At 39.9% G+C, this 18,886-nt stretch overlaps 1 protein-coding gene across 2 annotated transcripts in view; it reads right to left on the minus strand.

Moving 5' to 3' along the window:
* Positions 1-3,280: 3,280 nt before the first annotated feature.
* Positions 3,281-18,886, minus strand: part of LOC120424863 (cold shock domain-containing protein E1) — a 33,919-nt gene continuing 18,313 nt past the window's right edge. The window contains exons 5-14 of one of the 2 annotated variants that reach the window (XM_052709278.1): positions 10,110-10,561; positions 9,649-10,040; positions 9,378-9,585; positions 8,855-9,301; positions 8,468-8,791; positions 8,120-8,404; positions 7,634-8,056; positions 7,386-7,562; positions 7,097-7,292; positions 3,281-6,769 (exon numbers count right to left, since the gene is read on the minus strand). In XM_052709278.1, the coding sequence (XP_052565238.1) occupies positions 6,753-6,769; positions 7,097-7,292; positions 7,386-7,562; positions 7,634-8,056; positions 8,120-8,404; positions 8,468-8,791; positions 8,855-9,301; positions 9,378-9,585; positions 9,649-10,040; positions 10,110-10,561 (2,921 nt within the window). In that variant the 3' untranslated portion in view covers positions 3,281-6,752. Of the gene's footprint in view, positions 6,770-7,096; positions 7,293-7,385; positions 7,563-7,633; positions 8,057-8,119; positions 8,405-8,467; positions 8,792-8,854; positions 9,305-9,377; positions 9,586-9,648; positions 10,041-10,109; positions 10,562-18,886 lie in introns of both variants that reach the window. The other variant, XM_052709277.1, reaches the window with a different exon arrangement.

The following is an 18,886-nucleotide window of genomic DNA, read 5'->3' on the forward strand; positions in this document are numbered from 1 at the left end:
TTGCTAGAAATGACCTTTCTTGTGGATTAAGAATTTTCATGATCTGACCTACCTATCTAAAGTTACAAGCAGTTTAAAAAATGGTCTGAATTTACATAACCTCAAATGGTCGGGTCTGATCGCCAAGAAAAAGCCGTTTAGAAGGATGCCATTTTCCTCAAAGGCGGTGTCTGTATAGTCTTGACAAAAAGTCTGTAGGTAGTCTGTTTTTTTTTACTCATCACTTATTTTTATTAGGACCTCTTAGGTGCTGCGATCACGTTAGGGAAAATCCATAAACCATGTGGAGTCCACATTGTGGACACTTTAGGGGGGTTGGAATCACTCTATAAATGAGAGGAAGGCACCAACCACCTAAAGGTGGATTAAGTAACGTTTTTTTTTTTGTAGCGATTGCCTCCGCGGAATTTGGAGCAATTTTTTAGCACAGAAAACAGATTTTTTTCGCAGAAATGACAGATTTGATCAAATTGAGCTCTGTGAAATTCTAGAATCATCTGAACATCCTTAAAAATCCTAGAAAAAAATAATCGTCTCGATTGGTTAGGTTATGGCCGAGATCCAGCGAGTTGGGGCTTGGTTGTCGTAATGTTAAAAAAGGGTTAAGTTCACTAATTACTCAAACATGTAAAATTGGGTGCTATAACTAGTGTATTAACCCCAAAAAGTTGTAACGGTAAATTCAACTCGCTTGTTCTCGGGCATAACTCAACCAATCGGGACGATTCTTTTTTCCAGTGATTTTTAAAGATGGTGATCCTAAAACTTTGTAGAACTTGATTTGATCAAACCTGTATATTTTGTCGATCAAAAACATCGTTCCAACTTTATTGCACTTGTAAAAAAAGTGGGAGTTGGATCGTTCAAAAAATCAAATTCAATGTGAAAGGGCTGCACAGTGGGCAAAAACGGGTGAAAAAACGGATCTTTTGATGCCGTCAGTTTCTGCCTATCGAAAGTATCATTTTTAATGTAAAAAATTACGAGGAATCGAATGGTGGTACTCTCAATAGCGGCAAATGACGGGAAGTGGTCCATTTTACCCCATTTTGGCTTTTTTAGGGTGTTTTTCTCGAATATCTTCAACTGCCGTAGTTTGCCGCACTTCTAAAGTATCTTATTTTAAGTAAAAAATCACGAGAAATCGATTGACATTCTCAATAGCGGCAAATGACGGCAATGGCCTATTTTGCCCCATTTACCTCTTTTGTATTTGTTTTTCTTTAATATCTTGAATTTCTGTAGTTTCCTACAGTTTTAAAGTATGTTTTGTTACGTAGAAAATCGCGAGGAATCGATTTGTGACATTTTCATTGGCGGCAAATGACAGCAAGGGTCCATTTTGCCCCATTTATCCCATTTTATGTGTTTTTTGTCAATATCTTTAATTGCCGTTGTTTTTTCACTTTTAAAGTATAATATTTTATGTAAAAAATCACGAGAAATCGATTGGTGACACTCTCATTGATGGCAAATGACGGCAAGGGCCCATTTTGCCCCATTTAACCCTTATTTATGTGTTTTTATTTAAAAGATCCGTTTTTTCACCCGTTTTTGCCCGAAAAAAAAAAAAAATCTAATCATGTATGAAAAGAACGACAAAAAAATAAAAAAATAATCAAAAATTATTTACCTTTGTTGTTTTATGAAGATTTAAAAAGTACATTGAAATTGCCATAAAATAGCAGGTCTCTAACAAATGTACACTTAAATAACGAAAAGCGGTAGAATTTTTTCAATTTTTTTCGATTTTTTTTCGGAATTCTGCGTGAGCTATTAAATCGTGAGTCCAATTTTAGTGTCACGCAAATTGTAGAAAGATCGGTGCAATATGGCCCTTCAATTTTGAATAAATTTCAACATTTTTCAAAATTATGATTTGAAAAAATTGTTATGAGATTTCCAAAAAAGTGTCCACGAGATTTATTGATGGTCCCTTAGAGTGTCCCATAAAAACCCCTTTTTAATTTTATAAAAAAAATCTTTATTGTTTTCTAAATGAAAAACCTCGGTTAAGGAATGAGAAAACAATAAAATAAGTCGGCATGTACTGATGCTTCATTATTTTAATTGTCTACCAATGTAAATCTCGCAAGCAGTTTCACTGAAATGACTTTTACTTTTATTTTTTTGTTTTGGCCCAAACTTTGTGGGGGCCTTTTATATGACCAAAGAAGCCATTTTGTTAAACTTAGAAACTTAAATTTTCTTAACTTAGAAAACTTCAATTTTCTCATTTTTTAAGTGAATAGATTTAAAAAAACATCAATAAATTAATATTTTGAAAAACATATCTACCGAAACTTATTTCGTTAGACTTAACATGCTCAACGCAATTTCTGATGGAATTCGATGACTCTAAATTGATAAATTTGGATTTTAGAAAGGTGCACAGACAAAGACTTTTTAACAGACATTTTAAAAAAATGTGGCATCCCTACAATCTCTGTCTCTTAAACTATTTTATAGCAAATTTTCTGAACTTCTCAAACAAAATATTTTCATGGTCACTATTTTTTAAAATCGAAAAACTGCAAATATTTCACTGATATAAAATTTTCGGTGACTATATTATTTTTAAAATGAGACACTTTATCAAAAAATCTGCAAATTCAAGTTTACATAAAAAAATCAGTTCAAAATTTGTTTATGTATTTAATTTTGACTGTTCATTATTTTTTCAAAAATCTTCGGCAAAATTTTTGATCAAACTCCTTTATGGCTCAAAAGTTGCGGGTTTTAGCCCTTAAAAAATATTTAAAAAAAAGCAAAAATCTAAAAATACGGTTTTCAGAAAATTGAGTTATTGTGAAAAAAATAATCGAAAAATCGCCAAGTTTTTTTCTTGCACCTATTTTTTCTGAACAATTCTCATCAATACCTACAACTTTCCCGAAGACATAAAATTGAACATAAAATTCCTTCAAAGGTTAAAATTTTTCGAATATTTTCGAACCATTTTTGTTTCGAAAGCTGTCAAAATTGTATGGAGACTTGTATCGGTGAACCAATGACACAAAATGGCTTCTTTGGGAAGGCTCCCACAAAGAGTTAGAGCCAAATAAAAAATTACAAATAAAAAAAATGTTCGAAATCGGCCGATTTCATAGAGAATTGTTCACGTCTAGGAAACGTCCTACCCAAGCGTAGCGATCATTATTCTTTGAACATGAGAATAACATATGCACAAAGATGTGTAAATCCAAGAAAATCTGTACAGCAATTTTAAAGGAAAGATTTCGGATCGCCCTAGAAAAGTAATACAAAACCCCACGACAAATGTTGTTTGCTTAGTTACTTGACTTTAGATATCTCTTTTTTTCTGCATTTTTTCGTGTTTCCTTGCATGCATTCACAATGTTGTGTTGAATTGTTTCTTCCTTCTTTTTGTTTGCCGTTGTTGTGTCTACTTGTGTCCTCCATTACTTGCTTTGCGTTTCACGTGTTTTTTTTCTTCTTCTTTTGTTTCCATAATTAGCCTTACAATGTTTCATTTATCTTTTACTTGGTTACATTAGAGATTTTTTTTTTTCGTTTAAATTACAGTGTTTACTGATTTGATTTTTTTTCGTCGTTTTTTTGTTTCATTTTTTCTAGTTTTTTTTTTGTTTGTTTTATGTATCGTTTTTTTTCTCTGGCTGCTTCCACTGTAGGTGTGTGTATTTGTTGCAGCAGGAGTTTTTTTTCTCTGTTTCATTATTTTGTTTCTATTCTTCACATATGTCTGAATATACGGGACAAAAATCAGAAGCGTTTCGTTACTTATTTAAAAGGATTTCTTTGCTTTCATGTTTATGTTTTTTTTGTTGTTTTTTTTTTCTTTCTTTTGATCGGTGAAAAAGTTAACACTCAATGGCTTTCACATGCAATTTTTGATCCCGTAGTCTCTTGAAGTTATTTTTTTTTAATCTTTCGTTTTATTCCATGATTTTGTTGTTTTTATTTCAGTGTTTGTTTTGTGTGACGTGAGTGTTGGTTGTTTGTTTCGTGAATGATGATTGAGTGATTTTTTTTTTGTTTCATATTGATTTTGCACGGGAGAAAATTCTGGGGATGAAGTTGGGAATTGTGTGTGTGTGTGTTCTTGGTGTGAATGTTTTGTTGCTTTGCTCAGTAGTAGTAGCTGTGAAGGGTCTAGTTGTATGTAATGCTTGTTATTTTTTCTTTCTTTCAGCGATTCTTGTTTGTTGCTTGTTTACTTTTTGTTATTTCTTCTTCTTCTTCTTTCGTTTGCTTGCTTTTGTTACGAAGACTAGATCAAGTTGATGATTAATTTAAAAAAAAATCGGGGAGTTATCAGGATGTTATTCTGTTACTCGATAGCCTCCCTTCATTTGTGACGTTCCCTTCTGTTTGGTGGAACTCATTCGGGTTAGTGTTTGTTGGTTTGCTTGTTTACCTTAGTTTCTTTCATTTCCTTTTCCTCCCACGTTTTAGTTGCTTATTATTCCAGCTTGGTTCTCTTTCCTTCATGTTTTATTCTTTCTTTGTTGTCAATAGAATCCCTAAATTAGTTTCACTTTAATCACACTTATAAATAGTACGTTTACAGTTCAAGCAATAACTTTATTCATTTTCTTGTTGTTTCTGCTTTCCCCTCTTTTTCCGTTCACGCATGTATGTTTTTGTATGTGTTCGTGTTTCATTTTGTCTACTCTTTTCAGCGCCACTGCACATGATTATTTCTCATTAGGCGAGGTTCCTTTGGGATAAGGCCTCCAAAAGTGTCGTTTTTGTTGCCGGTTTTCGACACATTGCCTAAAACAACGGTTTTGGAGGCCATATGCTTTGAGGGTGTATCCTTTTTATTATTTAAGGTTAAAACAAGGGCTAACCTAAGCGCGCCAAATCATTTTCGATGAGATGTGTTTGGTCGATCACAAGTGCGCGATCACAACAAAACGTCTATCAAATAATAGTGGCTATTTGTTTGGGTGTACGACAAATGGCATGATTGATTACATTAGAATGAATTCGTTTAAAGTGAAGGACATTCGATTCAAATTTAAACAGAACAAGACTTGATAAATTTTAAGAACTTTTCTGACTTTTAAATTATGAAAAAAAATCACATTTCATGCTTTTCGATTCTATTGAAAACCAGACAAGTCCTTGCATCAATTATGCCGAATGTTTCAACACCCAAAATTCACACGCATAATTTGTGTCAGTGTGTAAACTACTGAGAAGGATGCTGGTGCACACATAAACCTTTGGATGTGTGCGCGCGTGTTTGTACGAAAGTGGGGTTCGGGGAGGGGGCAGAAATCTAAAGACAGAAAAACATTAAAAAAGTGGGACAATAATAACAGTCTGAAGAGTTCCGATTTCGAAGGAAAAATAGGGTTTGGTATTTTCTTACTTGTTTTTTTTTTTCTTCTTCTTCCTTTTCTTTCTGTGTGTGTGACAATAATTAGCGAAGAGCGATGAATTAGATTCATGTCTTAATGGTTGCGTTAATAATATAACTCTAATATTTGTTTTGTTTGCTTGCTTTTACTAAGTTTTAATTTCACCGTGTTTGCATGTTTCTTTTTTGTTTTCCGCGAATGTTTCTTGCTTTCATCTCGTTTTGTTTTGTTTGTTTCAATTCTAGTGAACCAATCGCGCGCGCAAACGAAAGAAATCAACCTTTCTCTAACTGATACAGCTGACGAAACGAAATACAATTCATTGTATATATGTATATATATTTTAAAAAGACCAACACGAGTGGGTTTGTTTTTTTTTTGTTTTGTTTTGTAAAAATAATATACGCACAAACACTGCTTTCCTTAAAGAATATTCGTAAAAAGGATATTCTTGGCACGCGCGCGAGCGCTTTTCATGAATTTAGGTTTGACGAACCGGAGCGCGTCTGTTTTAGAAACAATATCCATAACAAATCAGTTTCCTTCTTTCGTGTTTTGCTTTTGTCTGATACAGTTACAGGTTACAACGGCACAATCTTGTTACAATAGGTAAACAGTGAGTAATGTGTGTGTGTTTTTCTTCTTTGTTTCGTTACGTTTAATGTAAATGTTTTTTTGTTACTTCATTTTCTCGTTCCTCCTACGCGCGTTGTGTGTGTATAATTTTGCCTTCTCTCACTTGTTTCACAATTGAGAACCGAAAAAATGTAAACAAAACAAATAGTTATAGTAAAAAAAAAAACAAATCGTTTCATTGCATCTGTTTGTGAGTGTGTTGTAAGTGTGTAGAGGCGTAACAAAACAAGCGCGATTTATGTTTCGTTCGACTTTTGATTATACATTCTTCTTCTTCTTCTTCTGCTTGGTGTAGAGAGAGAGTAAACTATTACTTTTGTGATTCTTTTGTTACTAAAAAGAAGACGCGCGCGCGCGCGTTTTCGCGATTTTCCTCGTTCAAACAGCTTCATGCTCTCTTTCTTTGCTAGCGATGCTTACAGTTTTCCTAACTTTTTTCTCTTCTTTGCTTTCTTGCTTGTGGTTTGTTTATGTGTTATCTTTATTGTGTTGCTTTCCATTTCATTATTGTTTTTGCCTAGTTTTTTTTGTTTGTTTCTTTGTATATATGCGGCATATTGTTTCATTTCTTATTTGTTTGTTTTAGTTTATGTGTTGCTTAGCTTTGTTTTACTTTTGTTTATAAATAATAATCACTTAGCGTTTACAGTTTCACAATAATATATAGTTGCGATAAAAAAGATTGGTTTAAATAATTTAAATAATAAATCATTACAAAAATAAAACAAAAAATAGCATTATTATTCATTAATAATAGTGTAGTGTTTATTCCAAGCAAATTCCTGTGAAAGTGAAGAGAGAAAAGAATATTGAACATTGCTTGCTATTCAAAATATTTTTATCAAAACTTCAAATTTAAAATATAAATTTTTGCTTTAAAATTGTTTAAAATTGTGTACATCCCCTCGTAATATCCAAAACTTTTTTTTAGAAAGTGAGAGAGATCACATAATTTGCAAAACATCTTTTTGTAATAGCAGATTAGTTGATGGCCAGGCCACCATACATAGCGTTTACCGCAGAGATAATTCGTCGAAAGAGGTTTGAAGTTGAACTTCTCAAGAATTTTAGAAGGACACGATTTCAGCAAGCTAAAGCGGAGTACTCACCAACTAAACGTGGAGCTCTGACTGAAAATTGGAAGCCTTTTGTACCGTCCGGTCCCTTCGGGGCCCGAATCACCGTCAGGCGCGGCCCGCTGTCGTCGACCGAGTTGAGCTTGATGCGCGACAGCAGCCGCTCGGCGCGCATTCCGTTCACGTCCGGCACCTTGATCATGTTGCAGGCCGACGTCTTGCCGTTGCGCTGTTGACAAGACAGAAATAAACAGAAAGGTTAGTTGGATCGGACACTACGCCTAGGGGCGCTGTTATCTGTTATCGATCACGCTACACTTGCCTGGTTTGTGACGATCGAGAACTCGACCGAGTCGCCCGGGTAGAGACTGCCCCCGCCCTGCACCTCGGACATGTGGAAGAAGAGCTTCTTTCCCTCCTCGACCTCAAAGTCCAGAAAGCCGAACAGACCCTTGACGGAGTCGACCTTGGCTTGCTTCTTAGTACGGATCGATGTGACCTGCGGAAGTTTCAAATAAGAAAAAAAGGTAAGATTTTGAACAATCTAAAATCAACCGGCGAGAAACCTACCTCCACCGCACGGTTCTGATCGTCGACCTTGAACGTGACGACGTCGTCCTTCTGCAGCAGGTCGCGCTTGTTCTTCAGGCTGGTGATGCCAAACTCGTGCGTCGACAGCCCGTCCCCGGCTTCGTTGCGCACCTGCACCAGCCCGCAGTACTCGAGCTGGTCCGGGTTGATGCAACGCAGCGGGCGCAGCACAACGCCGCTGTACACGGCCGGCAGCACCTTCGGCTGCGGGATGCTGCCCTTCGGGATGATCTTGACGTTCTCGGCCGGGATGCAGTTGCCCGCGTTGACGGCACTGCGCGTCGACAGCGAGTACTCGACCTCGTGGCCCAGCTCCAGCGCGGACGTGTTGCCGATAAAGTTGCTAAAGTGGAAGAACACCTCCTGGTCGTGCTCGATGGTTTCGATGAAGCCAAAGTTTTCCTGGGGGAATTAACAAAATAACGCTTAGAACTCACACGTTTTCGCCAGCAATCGTCGACAAACCTTCAGAACCGCGATGAAACCGTGGTGGATCTTGGCGGCCTTGCCGATGTTGCCGTTGGCGTAGTTGGCCTTCATGGCGCTGCTGGCGCCGATGGTGCGGTTGCCGTTGTTCATGCTTGGCGAGTGCGGCGCTTGCATGTTCTGCAGCGAAACCTGCTGCTGGAGAAGCTGCTGTTGCTGCTGCGGAGACTCGCCGGCGTTCAACGAAGTTTGCTGCTGCAGCTGATGGGGATTGTTGGTGATCTCTTGGATGTTGGTGGCAATCAGCTCCTTGTTACGTTTAACCTGGAAGGATGAAGCGACGAAATTAGTTCAACCCGTAATATGGAAAGGGTCATGAAAACCCACCTGACAGATATTGAATCTAACTTTATCACCCACGCGCGGTGCTTTATCACAATCTTTCAAGAAATACATAATAGTCTTTTTGGTTGGACCTGGCCCGTACGAGATGACGCCACCCTCGGTGCGCTCCTGGCTCTTGATCGGCGATTTGGGGGCCTCACGCGACACGACGCCCTCGACGTTCGACTCGATCAGCGTCTCGAACTTGACCGTGTCCGCCGGCAGGTGCTTGATGCGGATCGCACTCTGGCGCGTGTTGGCGAAGCTCGATCCCGGATCCTGGATGACGGTGAACTCGACCTCGTCGTCGACGCAGATCTCACGGCTCTGTCGAAAAAGGAAGACTCGTTTAGTGTTTGCAACTCGCTTAGCTTAGCCAGCCCAACTCACCGTGTCCAACACCTCCGTAAAGTGGAAAAACAGTCTTATGTTACGCTCGACGCAGCGCAGAAAGCCGAAGCCCTCCTTGAGCGACGCGACGACGCCCTGTTCGCGCTTCTCGCCCGACACCTGGAACGTCTCGTCCAGCAGCGAGATCGAGGTGGCCCGCTGCAGCTGGTCGCGGCGATCGGTCGCCAGCAGGAACTGCACCCAGTCGCCGTGGCGCAGGGTAAAGTCACCCTTCTGGTCCTTGTCGCCGAATGGCACTTCTACCTCCGAATGGTCGGCAGCCCTATATCTAATTCGTCCCGGTAACGGATCGTTGTTCTGTTGGCGCAGCTGGTTGTTCCGGTCGAGCGACTTGAGCACCTGGCCCTTGTAGATCGTCGAGTCGACGTCCTCGAAGATGACTGAGCCCGGCGGCAGGCGGGCAATGTTGCATGCGACCTCTTTGCCCTGCTTAAATAAACAAACACAACCAACCCCATTAACCTTTTTTGCTCAACCTCTCACTTTTGCTAGCAATGCTTACATTTCTCGTCTGGATGATGAACTCCACGTCGTCACCCGGGCGCAACTCGATGGTGTTGTCCGTCTCGGAAAAGTGGAAGAAGATCTCCTTCACCACATCGGCACGCTCAATAAACCCGAACGTGTCCTTCATCGAGCAGACCACTCCGCGGTACTTCACCGGATGGGCAGGATTCTCCAGCCGGATATGGCAGGCTCCCAAGTTGCCCCTACAAGAAAAAAAAATCCCGTGTAAATCTCAACTCTCCACATCCAACCCATCCCGCGCTTACCGTTGATTGGTGGCAATCTGAAAGCTGACCTTGTCGCCAGCCCTCAGCGTGACGTTCCCCTCGACGTCGTCTTTGGTATAAGGAAGGAAGAAGCACTCGCCCCGATTCTCGTAGCTTATCCGGCCGGTCGTGGTGTCGCTCGAACTCGCCAACGACAGCTCCGTCTTCAGCTCGGTGGTAACCGTCCCGGTGACGCGCTCCTCCGACAGGACCACCTCCGGCGCAATCTTCGTCACCTGGCTAGCGATGGGCTTCCCGGTGCGACGATCGTACGTCATCTCGAACTCAACCGGGTCGCCAATCTTCAGATGCTCGATGGTGCCCCCAAACTGGGAAAAGTGGAAAAACAGCCGGGCCTGGCGCTCGCAGCACTGGATAAACCCGTACGAATGCTACAACAAAGAAAAAAATAACCAATCAGCCACAACCCCAACCAACCCCCCCAAACATCAAACCCTTACCAACAGCTTCTCGATGATTCCGGTCTCGCGAGTGCCCTGGTTATTAGCATCCCCGTTGCTATTCGACTGACCGCCACCACCGCTGCTGCTGCTATTGTTCCCGTACGAGTTCCCCGAACTGCCCCCACCATTCGGCCCGTTCCCTCCGCTATTCCCACCCATTCCGCCGCCCATGCCCATCGAGCTGGCGTTAAACACACCGATCGGGCCACTCCCCATCGAGTCACCGCCGCCGCCAAAGACGTTGTTGCCGGCGCCGCCAGCACCTCCCTGCTGGCCGGAGCCACCCGTGGTCGATTCCAGCGTAAACGTCCCGATCGGCGGGAACGAGTTCGACGGGGCGGACATTGGCGGACGCGACACCGACGGCGGGTTGCCCTGCTGCTGCTGCTGGCCGCCACCGTTGAAGAACATATCGCGCTGGCCGTACTCGGCGTAGTCCAGGAAAGGAGCTGTTAATAGGTAGAATACAGAATAGTATCACATTGTAGCGGTTTAAAATAAGTATGATGGAATTATTCATCAGTGAATGATGACAGATTTTGTGTCAAAAAAAGTTTAATTTTGCATCAGAAACTGATGAATTTTCATAAATTTTTGGTGAATTTTCATTAGGTTCACATTTTTACACATTTTTTATGTAATAATATTACTCAAAAAGAGGTAATATGAAGCCAACCAAATTTTTAACCCCCCCCCCCCCCCCCCCCCCTTTCGTGGACAATTGTCCATACAAAAAAAAACCTTTTTTGTATGGAGCGTGGACAATCGCCATACCCCCCAACCCCCTCTTATGTGTCCACGTGGTTAATGGATGATCCCCTTCCAAAATTCAACTTTTTTTTTTCTTTGTACGCGATTTTGCAATACCCCGATTTTCCAAAGAATTGATTATCTAAAATTAGATTATCCCAAGATTTCTGTAGAGACTTTCGATAATCCAGCTTCGTAACGAAAAATGCCATAGAGAAATTATCTACCAAAACCGGAAATGGATTTTATTTGTATTTTTTGATTTGGCCCAAACTTTGTGGGGGCCTTCTCTATGACCAAAGAAGCTTTATTATGTCATTGGTTCACCCATACAAGTCTCCATACAATTTTGGCTGCTGTCCATACAAAATGGTACGTAAATATTCATACAAAGTGATTTTTTTGATCACTTTGGTGTCTTGGGCTAAGTTGTACACGGAAAAATCAACATTTTTTTCACAAAAACTTAATTTCCCAAAATAAATATTTTTTTTGATTTTCGAAATTTTTTGATATGTTTTGAGGACAAAAACCCGCAACTTTTGAGCCATAGAGAAAAATGGTCAAAAAATCTGCCGCCTAGTCATGAATTTTTGAAAAAAAAGTGATTTTTGGAAAAAATCGAAATTTCATGCCAAAACAAATTTGACGTATTTTTTAAATGTAAAATTTAATTTCCAATCGAAAAGAACTTTACTAATTTTTTGATAAAGGCCCCTGTTTTCATGATAAAGCAATCGAAAGATTAATTTTAGCGAAATATTTGCAGTTTTTTGCGTTTTTTTTTTTTTTTTAAATAGTGACCATGAGTGACCGTTTCTATTTTTTTTTTTTTTTGAGTGGTTCAGAAAATTTGTTATGAAATTGTCTAAGAGACATTGAAGACTGGACGGACCTCTGGTTGCTGAGATACAGCGGCTTAAAGAAAAAGAGTTGGATGATTACTGCGCCTTCCAAGGGAATATTTCTATTTGAATTAGCTGCATTCTATTTGAATTAGTTGCCGTTACTTTTTGACGATTTTTTCCAAACAAACTTCACGGGCTTAGAGGAAGGGGTTCCCGTGGTCAGAATTTGCTCAAATTTGGAATTTAGCCTAGTGATGGGTCAATTTTTGATTTCAAGGGGTAGCCCCGAGTAAGCCCGGATTTGGACCACCCTAGTGTTCATTAACCTTCGGGAAGTCGCGTGTTTTGGCATTTCATACAAGTGCCATGACAAAGTGTGTACAAAGTACACGTATGCGACTCCCGGTCGTTTTCGATATATATCTCAATTTATGAATCTTCAAAAAATATGTGTTTTCAATAATTAGCAAAAAAAATGCAAAAATAGTTTTTAAAAATCTATGGAGCAACTCTCTACGAAATCGGCCGATTTTGACCATTTTTATTTTTTGTATTTTTTGATTTGGCTCAAACTTTGTGGGGGCCTTCCCTATGACCAAAGAAGCTATTTTGTGTCATTGGTTCACCCATACAAGTCTCCATACAATTGTGGCTGCTGTCCATACAAAAATGGTACGTAAATATTCAAACAGCTGTCGTGGAATTTTGCGATCCTTTCGAAAAAATATTTTGAAATTTTTTAAATCAAAACTAACATTTTTAAAGGGCCAAACATTAAATATTTCGCCCATTTAAAATGCTAGTCTTGACCTAAAAAATTTCAAAATATTTTTTCGAAAGGATCGCAAAATTCCACGACAGCTGTTTGAATATTTACGTACCATTTTTGTATGGACAGCAGCCACAATTGTATGGAGACTTGTATGGGTGAACCAATGACACAAAATAGCTTCTTTGGTCATAGGGAATGCCCCAAAGTTTGAGCCAAATCAAAAAATACAAAAAATAAAAATGGTCAAAATCGGCCGATTTCGTAGAGAGTTGCTCCATAGATTTTTAAAAACTATTTTTGCATTTTTTTTTTGCAAATTATTGAAAACACATATTTTTTGAAGATTCAAAAATTGAGATATATATCGAAAACGACCGGGAGTCGCATACGTGTACTTTGTACACACTTTGTCATAGCACTTGTATGAAATGCCAAAACACGCGACTTCCCGAAGGTTAATGAACACTAGGGTGGTCCAAATCCGGGCTTACTCGGGGCTACCCCTTGAAATCAAAAATTGACCCATCACTAGGCTAAATTCCAAATTTGAGCAAATTCTGACCACGGGAACCCCTTCCTCTAAGCCCGTGAAGTTTGTTTGGAAAAAATCGTCAAAAAGTAACGGCAACTAATTCAAATAGAATGCAGCTAATTCAAATAGAAATATTCCCTTGGAAGGCGCAGTAATCATCCAACTCTTTTCAATTCTCGGAACTAAGATCTTCATTAAAGGAGAATGGGCAAATTTGTATGGGAGCTGGTCCAAGGGTGTACACGAACAGAACCGACATTTTTTTAAAGATCTCGCCGAGTTATGAAAAAAAAGTCTTCCGGCCCAACTCTCTAAACCCCGGGGTTCAAAAGTTACAAGCTATTGAAGTTTGAGCATTTTGGGTAAAAATGTATAAATAATCGAATTTTAGCTATTTATAAGGTCGATGCAAATATTTAAAAAAGTTTTTGTCCCTCGGCCCTGGCCGAGGTCAAGGGGGGGGGGCAAAAAAAAAAAAAATATATAAAAATCTAAATAACAAGCCATAGTCTTCACATTTAAATGAAAAAAGTGTTTTAAAATGCATTTAACACTAGTTCAGTTGTTTTGCAATCATTAGTTTTCAAAAAATCTAAGATCTGACAAAAACAAAAATTGTATCGAAAAAAAAGATTTTGCATCGAAAATTTTCAAAAAATCTTAAGATTTTTTAATAAACCCAAACATGCTTAAAATGATTTTAAACGCAGGAGAATGTTTTTTAATTTGATTTCAGTTGGTTGCGCTTGAATTTTCATTGAAATTTTGAAGTTTATTGTAAAAATATTTTTTTTGCCCCCTGATTTTTCGGGCCAATTTTGAAGGGGGGGGTGACAAAAACTTTTAAAAATATTTGTACCAGCCTAAGTAAGCTCAATATGAATATACCCAGTTTGATGTTATTTTTGGAATCGCAAGTTTTTTTGCATTGCATATGCCAGAGGTAAATTTACACATTTTCAGAGGTAATATTAAAGATTTTTTCTGACAAAAAAGATGTACTCCTTTCCAGATGTAATATTATCATGATTTTTTTTACTGTTTAGGTTTTTTTTTGTATTTGAAACATTCCACTAGATTATTAACAAACTGGCATTTTTCAAACAGTTGTAAGAAAATATCACGGCAAATTAAGAACTCATTTTTGAAGATATTGTTCATACCAATACGAAATGCAGATGGCTGATTAAAGATTTCCAATAAAAATAGCTTTGATCGAACATGTATTTAGTAGTATTTAGTATTAGGTAACATGAACATGAAAATTTTTAAAATAATGAAAAAGAACGTTATTTAAAATGCAAATTAGCCGAAGCTTTAAAATTCACTTAAAATATTGTGGTTTTACATTCATTTTGTTAATCTTATTTGGCGCATTATTTTTTTTTTAAATACTCAACTTTACCTTTTGCTCAGAACTATGACTTTTGCATATTTTAGCATTTTTTTTATTTTTGATCTCAGGAAAATAAAGATAGGTGGAACTAACGTTTTTTTTCGGAACTAACGAACTAGTTTTTCTTTTTGCAGTGTATAATTTTTATCAAAGGGTTGCATCTTGAACTGATGCTAACTTTTTCAGTAATTTTCATGTTCAAAACTATTCATGCACAACCAATTTTTGCCTTTATTTTAAGCAAATTTAGAAGTACAATGAAATTGCTATGAAACTTTTTTTTTACCGTGAAAAACTTATAGCCCTAACGATGTCTCTCAGTTTTCGAATTTTCAACCTGTTCAAGTTATGTTTTTAATTTAAGTGGCGAAATAATTTCAGTTTTAAATCACTGGAGTTCGAATTAATGACATAATTGACCCTTTCCACCTGCAAATGTCCACCCCCATAGTATTATTATAACACAATTAAAAGGGGTAGAACAAATCGGTAAAAAATTGTGCCACCGTGCTGCGGGGGCGGTGGCAGATTGAATCCATTGATTTTTCCGGGCGGTAATTAACAATTCCAACAATTCCGAGCTCCGGGTTGCGGTGAATGGATGCGATCGGGTATCATCCCATGACACACACCATATCATGCTCACTCGTGTGTTTATGCTTCCTACGCATTAGAGACCGTGACACCCACAACCCACTTTTCAATACGATTCTATAAAGGGTGGCGAATAGAGTATTATTTTACAGGAATGCAATGCAAAACATTCTAGTGGAATAAAAAAAAAACCTTATTAAACATATTCAAATGTTTGTCCAGAGTTGGTCGTCACATCAACCCACTCACCGCGACTGGCGGTACTCCTCAAAACCACCAAAATGCTGCGGAAGCAGCGTGCAAGCCAAAACATTGGCGATGATGAGATAAGCATATCAGCATGCGTTACTCTGGCTCTATCGGGTTAATCTATGGATGAAATTTTAATTATACATACTCAATTCTGGGAATGGCATTTTAAACATTCTAAACCAACTGTAATGGAATCATGATAAATTGCAATCTTTGAATTTCAATGTTATTATTGATGGAAAATACCAAACATTTACAATGGTTCATGAAAATAATTTGATTATAGTCAGCATTATTTAATCAATTCCGTCCGACATCTCATCCAAACTAATTTGATCCAACTGTCATTTTTTCCGATTCTTGGCTATAATAAGCATCAAACAGCAGCATATCTTCAATCTCCTAGATCTGTCCAATCAGTTGGAAAAATTGAGCACCAATCGAAACCGCTTAGCAAAATCGATAACTGCGGCAACGACAACGATGGTTTTCCATATTTTCCATTCACAAACCACAAAACATAAAACCTTTTCATCCATCCCCTATGCATACTGCCTGTCACTCACCCATTGCTCTCTAATTTGCAATCAATCAACCATTTTCGATTGCACAGTTTGAGATTCAGGCGGGAGTGCAGCTGCTCAACTCTACGTTTAATTTAATTTTAATTTATCTGATTGAATTTTGCCATTTTGATTCAAAACATTAATTTGTACTTTTCTAGTGAATCAATCTACGACTAAAAGTCGACATTGAAATACTGCCTAACTTTACAACAATTACATTTCTTTATAGTTTATGCTATACCAAATAAAATCCAAGTATAACATATTGAGCGCTGCGGTTATTAAATATGCTAGGGTTATTACCATAAACTAATCATCCGATAAAAATTAGACATAACCACATAATACGACCAGGTATTTCGCTTATCAAGTTAGAAAACATTTACAATTCCCCCGATTACCAGTAGCCCGATACCATTATCAAACTGTCCTTCCTATCCGTGGAAAATGAGGGGACATAACACATTAACATCATTTAGGCATAATTGCCAAACGAAACCCCCGCGCGAATGCCCCATTCTCGATTATGACACCATGTCCACATCCCGGGCAGAGCTTCTATTTTGCCATCAATTTGTTGGAGAGGGCATCCTCACAACAACCACCCACATTAGTACCCACTCAGGGGTATCGATTAGATTATTCGTGAGTGCCTGTGTGTATTTCAGTTCCAAAATAGCAATTCAGACTTAAATGCGACAAATTTTAGAATAAAATTTGAAAAGGTTTTTGTTGGCGAAGCAACCGTTGAATTAATTATTAATTAGAATAGGCTATGACTTGGAGTGCAGCAATAAAACTATTCATTCGTTGTCTAACCCTCGAACTATAAAGACCTACTGCCTTTAGGTTATGGGCCCAGACAGTTCCGTAGCAACGGCTGTTTGGAGAAAGTAACAAGTCAAGAAAATTTTCACTCAAGAAGTTAACTGAAGAATTTGGAAGAAGTTTGTCCTGAAACGATGGCTGAAGATGAAGTCCGAGTTCCTGGCGCTGGACGAGGCGTGGCGGCGGTTCAACCTGGTGGTCAAAGGCTACCCGGAAGTTCCGTTTCGCTGCCGGTGAAAGAGGTGCTGCGTGGTTCGGAGAACTACAATTCCTGGGCGTTTGCTACGAAGATGGTCCTGATCAAGGAACGAACCTGGCGCGTCCTACGGGATCCTGTAGAAGGAGAACCGGAAGTGGACGCGGATACCTCGGAGCAAGCACTGGCGACTATCTGCCTCAGCATGGACCGGGGCCTACGCGGCATGGTCCAGAATGCGGCAACAGCGAGGGAAGCTTGGGACATCTTACGCAACACGTTCGAGGACAGCGGTTCCACCCGGAGGATCGGTCTCCTGAGAAAACTGACCGGAATTCGGTTGGTGGGAGCTGAGAAGGTGGAGGAGATCATCTGCCAGTCGCCAGGAGTATGTGAGCGAGGTCATGGTGACCTGCAACCAGCTGGCGGAAGTCGGCTTTAAGGTCGACGATGGTTGGGTGTCAAGTTTGCTGCTGAAAGGCCTGCCCAAGAAGTACGCGCCGATGATTCTCGGACTGGAGTCGTCCGGGGTCAAGCTGACGGCGGAGAAGGTGAAGGCCACGATCATGCAGGAGGTGAAGGTCGAGGCTGGATCGGGCTCGAGCGAGAGCGAGGGCGCTTTCTACAGCAAGCAGCGGCAGCAGAAGTTCAAGAAACCCGTCGAGAAGTCTGACGTCAAGTGTTTCCGTTGCAAGAAGTTGGGACACTACGCGTCGGAGTGCACGAACGGGGCGAGCGCGAAGAGCAAGGAGAAGTCTGGCAACCACAAAAGGAACGCGACTTCGTTCTTTGCTGCGTTCAACGCGGTGGAGTCACCGGCAGGAGCCGGTGGTGACTGGATCATCGATTCCGGAGCGACAACCCACATGTGCCGGAATGAAGCGATCCTGCAGGACCCATCGAGTGTGTCGGCCAAGATCAATGTGGAGTTCGGAGCGCTGGTGGAGAATCGGACGTGGGAACTAACCGATCTGCCGAAGGGGAGGAAAGCTCTACGCTGCAAGTGGGTCTACAAATTGAAGACGAACTCGGATGGATCTGTTGAGCGCTACAAAGCCCGCTTGGTGATCAAGGGCTATTCGCAGATCAAGGGCGTCGACTACAGTGAGACGTTTTCACCTGTAGTCCGGTACGCTACCGTCCGTTACCTGATGTCGATCGATCACTGGCTACGTCTACATGGAGGCTGGTGGTTCGATCTCATGGAGCTGCAGGAAGCAAACCACGGTGGCGCTGTCGACGATGGAAGCGGAGTACATGGCCGTCTCAGCTGCTACTCAAGAGGCACTATGGTGGCGCGGACTGCTAAGGGAGCTGTTTGGTGTCGCTCAACCGGTCACGATCCACTGTGACAACATGAGCGCGGTGCACCTGGCGGAGAAGGAGATCGGCTACTCGCCCCGAAGCAAGCACATCGATATTCGGCACCACTTTGTGCGCGAGAACGTCGAGGAGAAGCTGATCAAGCTGAAGCACGTCGCAACGGAGGCGCAGAAGGCGGACGTGTTCACGAAGCCGGTAGCTGTTTCGAAATTTGTTGAAGCACGGAAGGCTCTCGGAATTCACGGTTGAGGGGGGATGTTGGCGAAGCAACCGTTGAATTAATTATTAATTAGAATAGGCTATGACTTGGAGTGCAGCAATAAAACTATTCATTCGTTGTCTAACCCTCGAACTATAAAGACCTACTGCCTTTAGTTTTAAATTAAAAAAAAACTGAATATTTTTTTAACAAAGCGTGTGAAATTACGGAATCCACTCTTTGGCATTTTATAATATTTCTTTTTTAGTTAAATTTCAGAGTGTATTTTTAATTTACTTTAGCCATAATATAAAAATTTAAAATATAATTGAATATTGTTTTACATTCATAGAAATAACTAACAGCCACAATTAATATTCCATTTTGTATTTTCAGCTGGAATTTATATGCATCAAACAAGCATAAAACAGTAGTAATTGAACGTTAAAACTAATAATTACACACAATAATGAAATCGGAAAGAGCATTTCGCAAAACCATTTCTGGGCTCACTTATA

The sequence above is a fragment of the Culex pipiens genome, chromosome 3 (assembly GCF_016801865.2).
Source record: "Culex pipiens pallens isolate TS chromosome 3, TS_CPP_V2, whole genome shotgun sequence".
NCBI classification, from domain to species: Eukaryota; Metazoa; Arthropoda; class Insecta; order Diptera; family Culicidae; genus Culex; species Culex pipiens.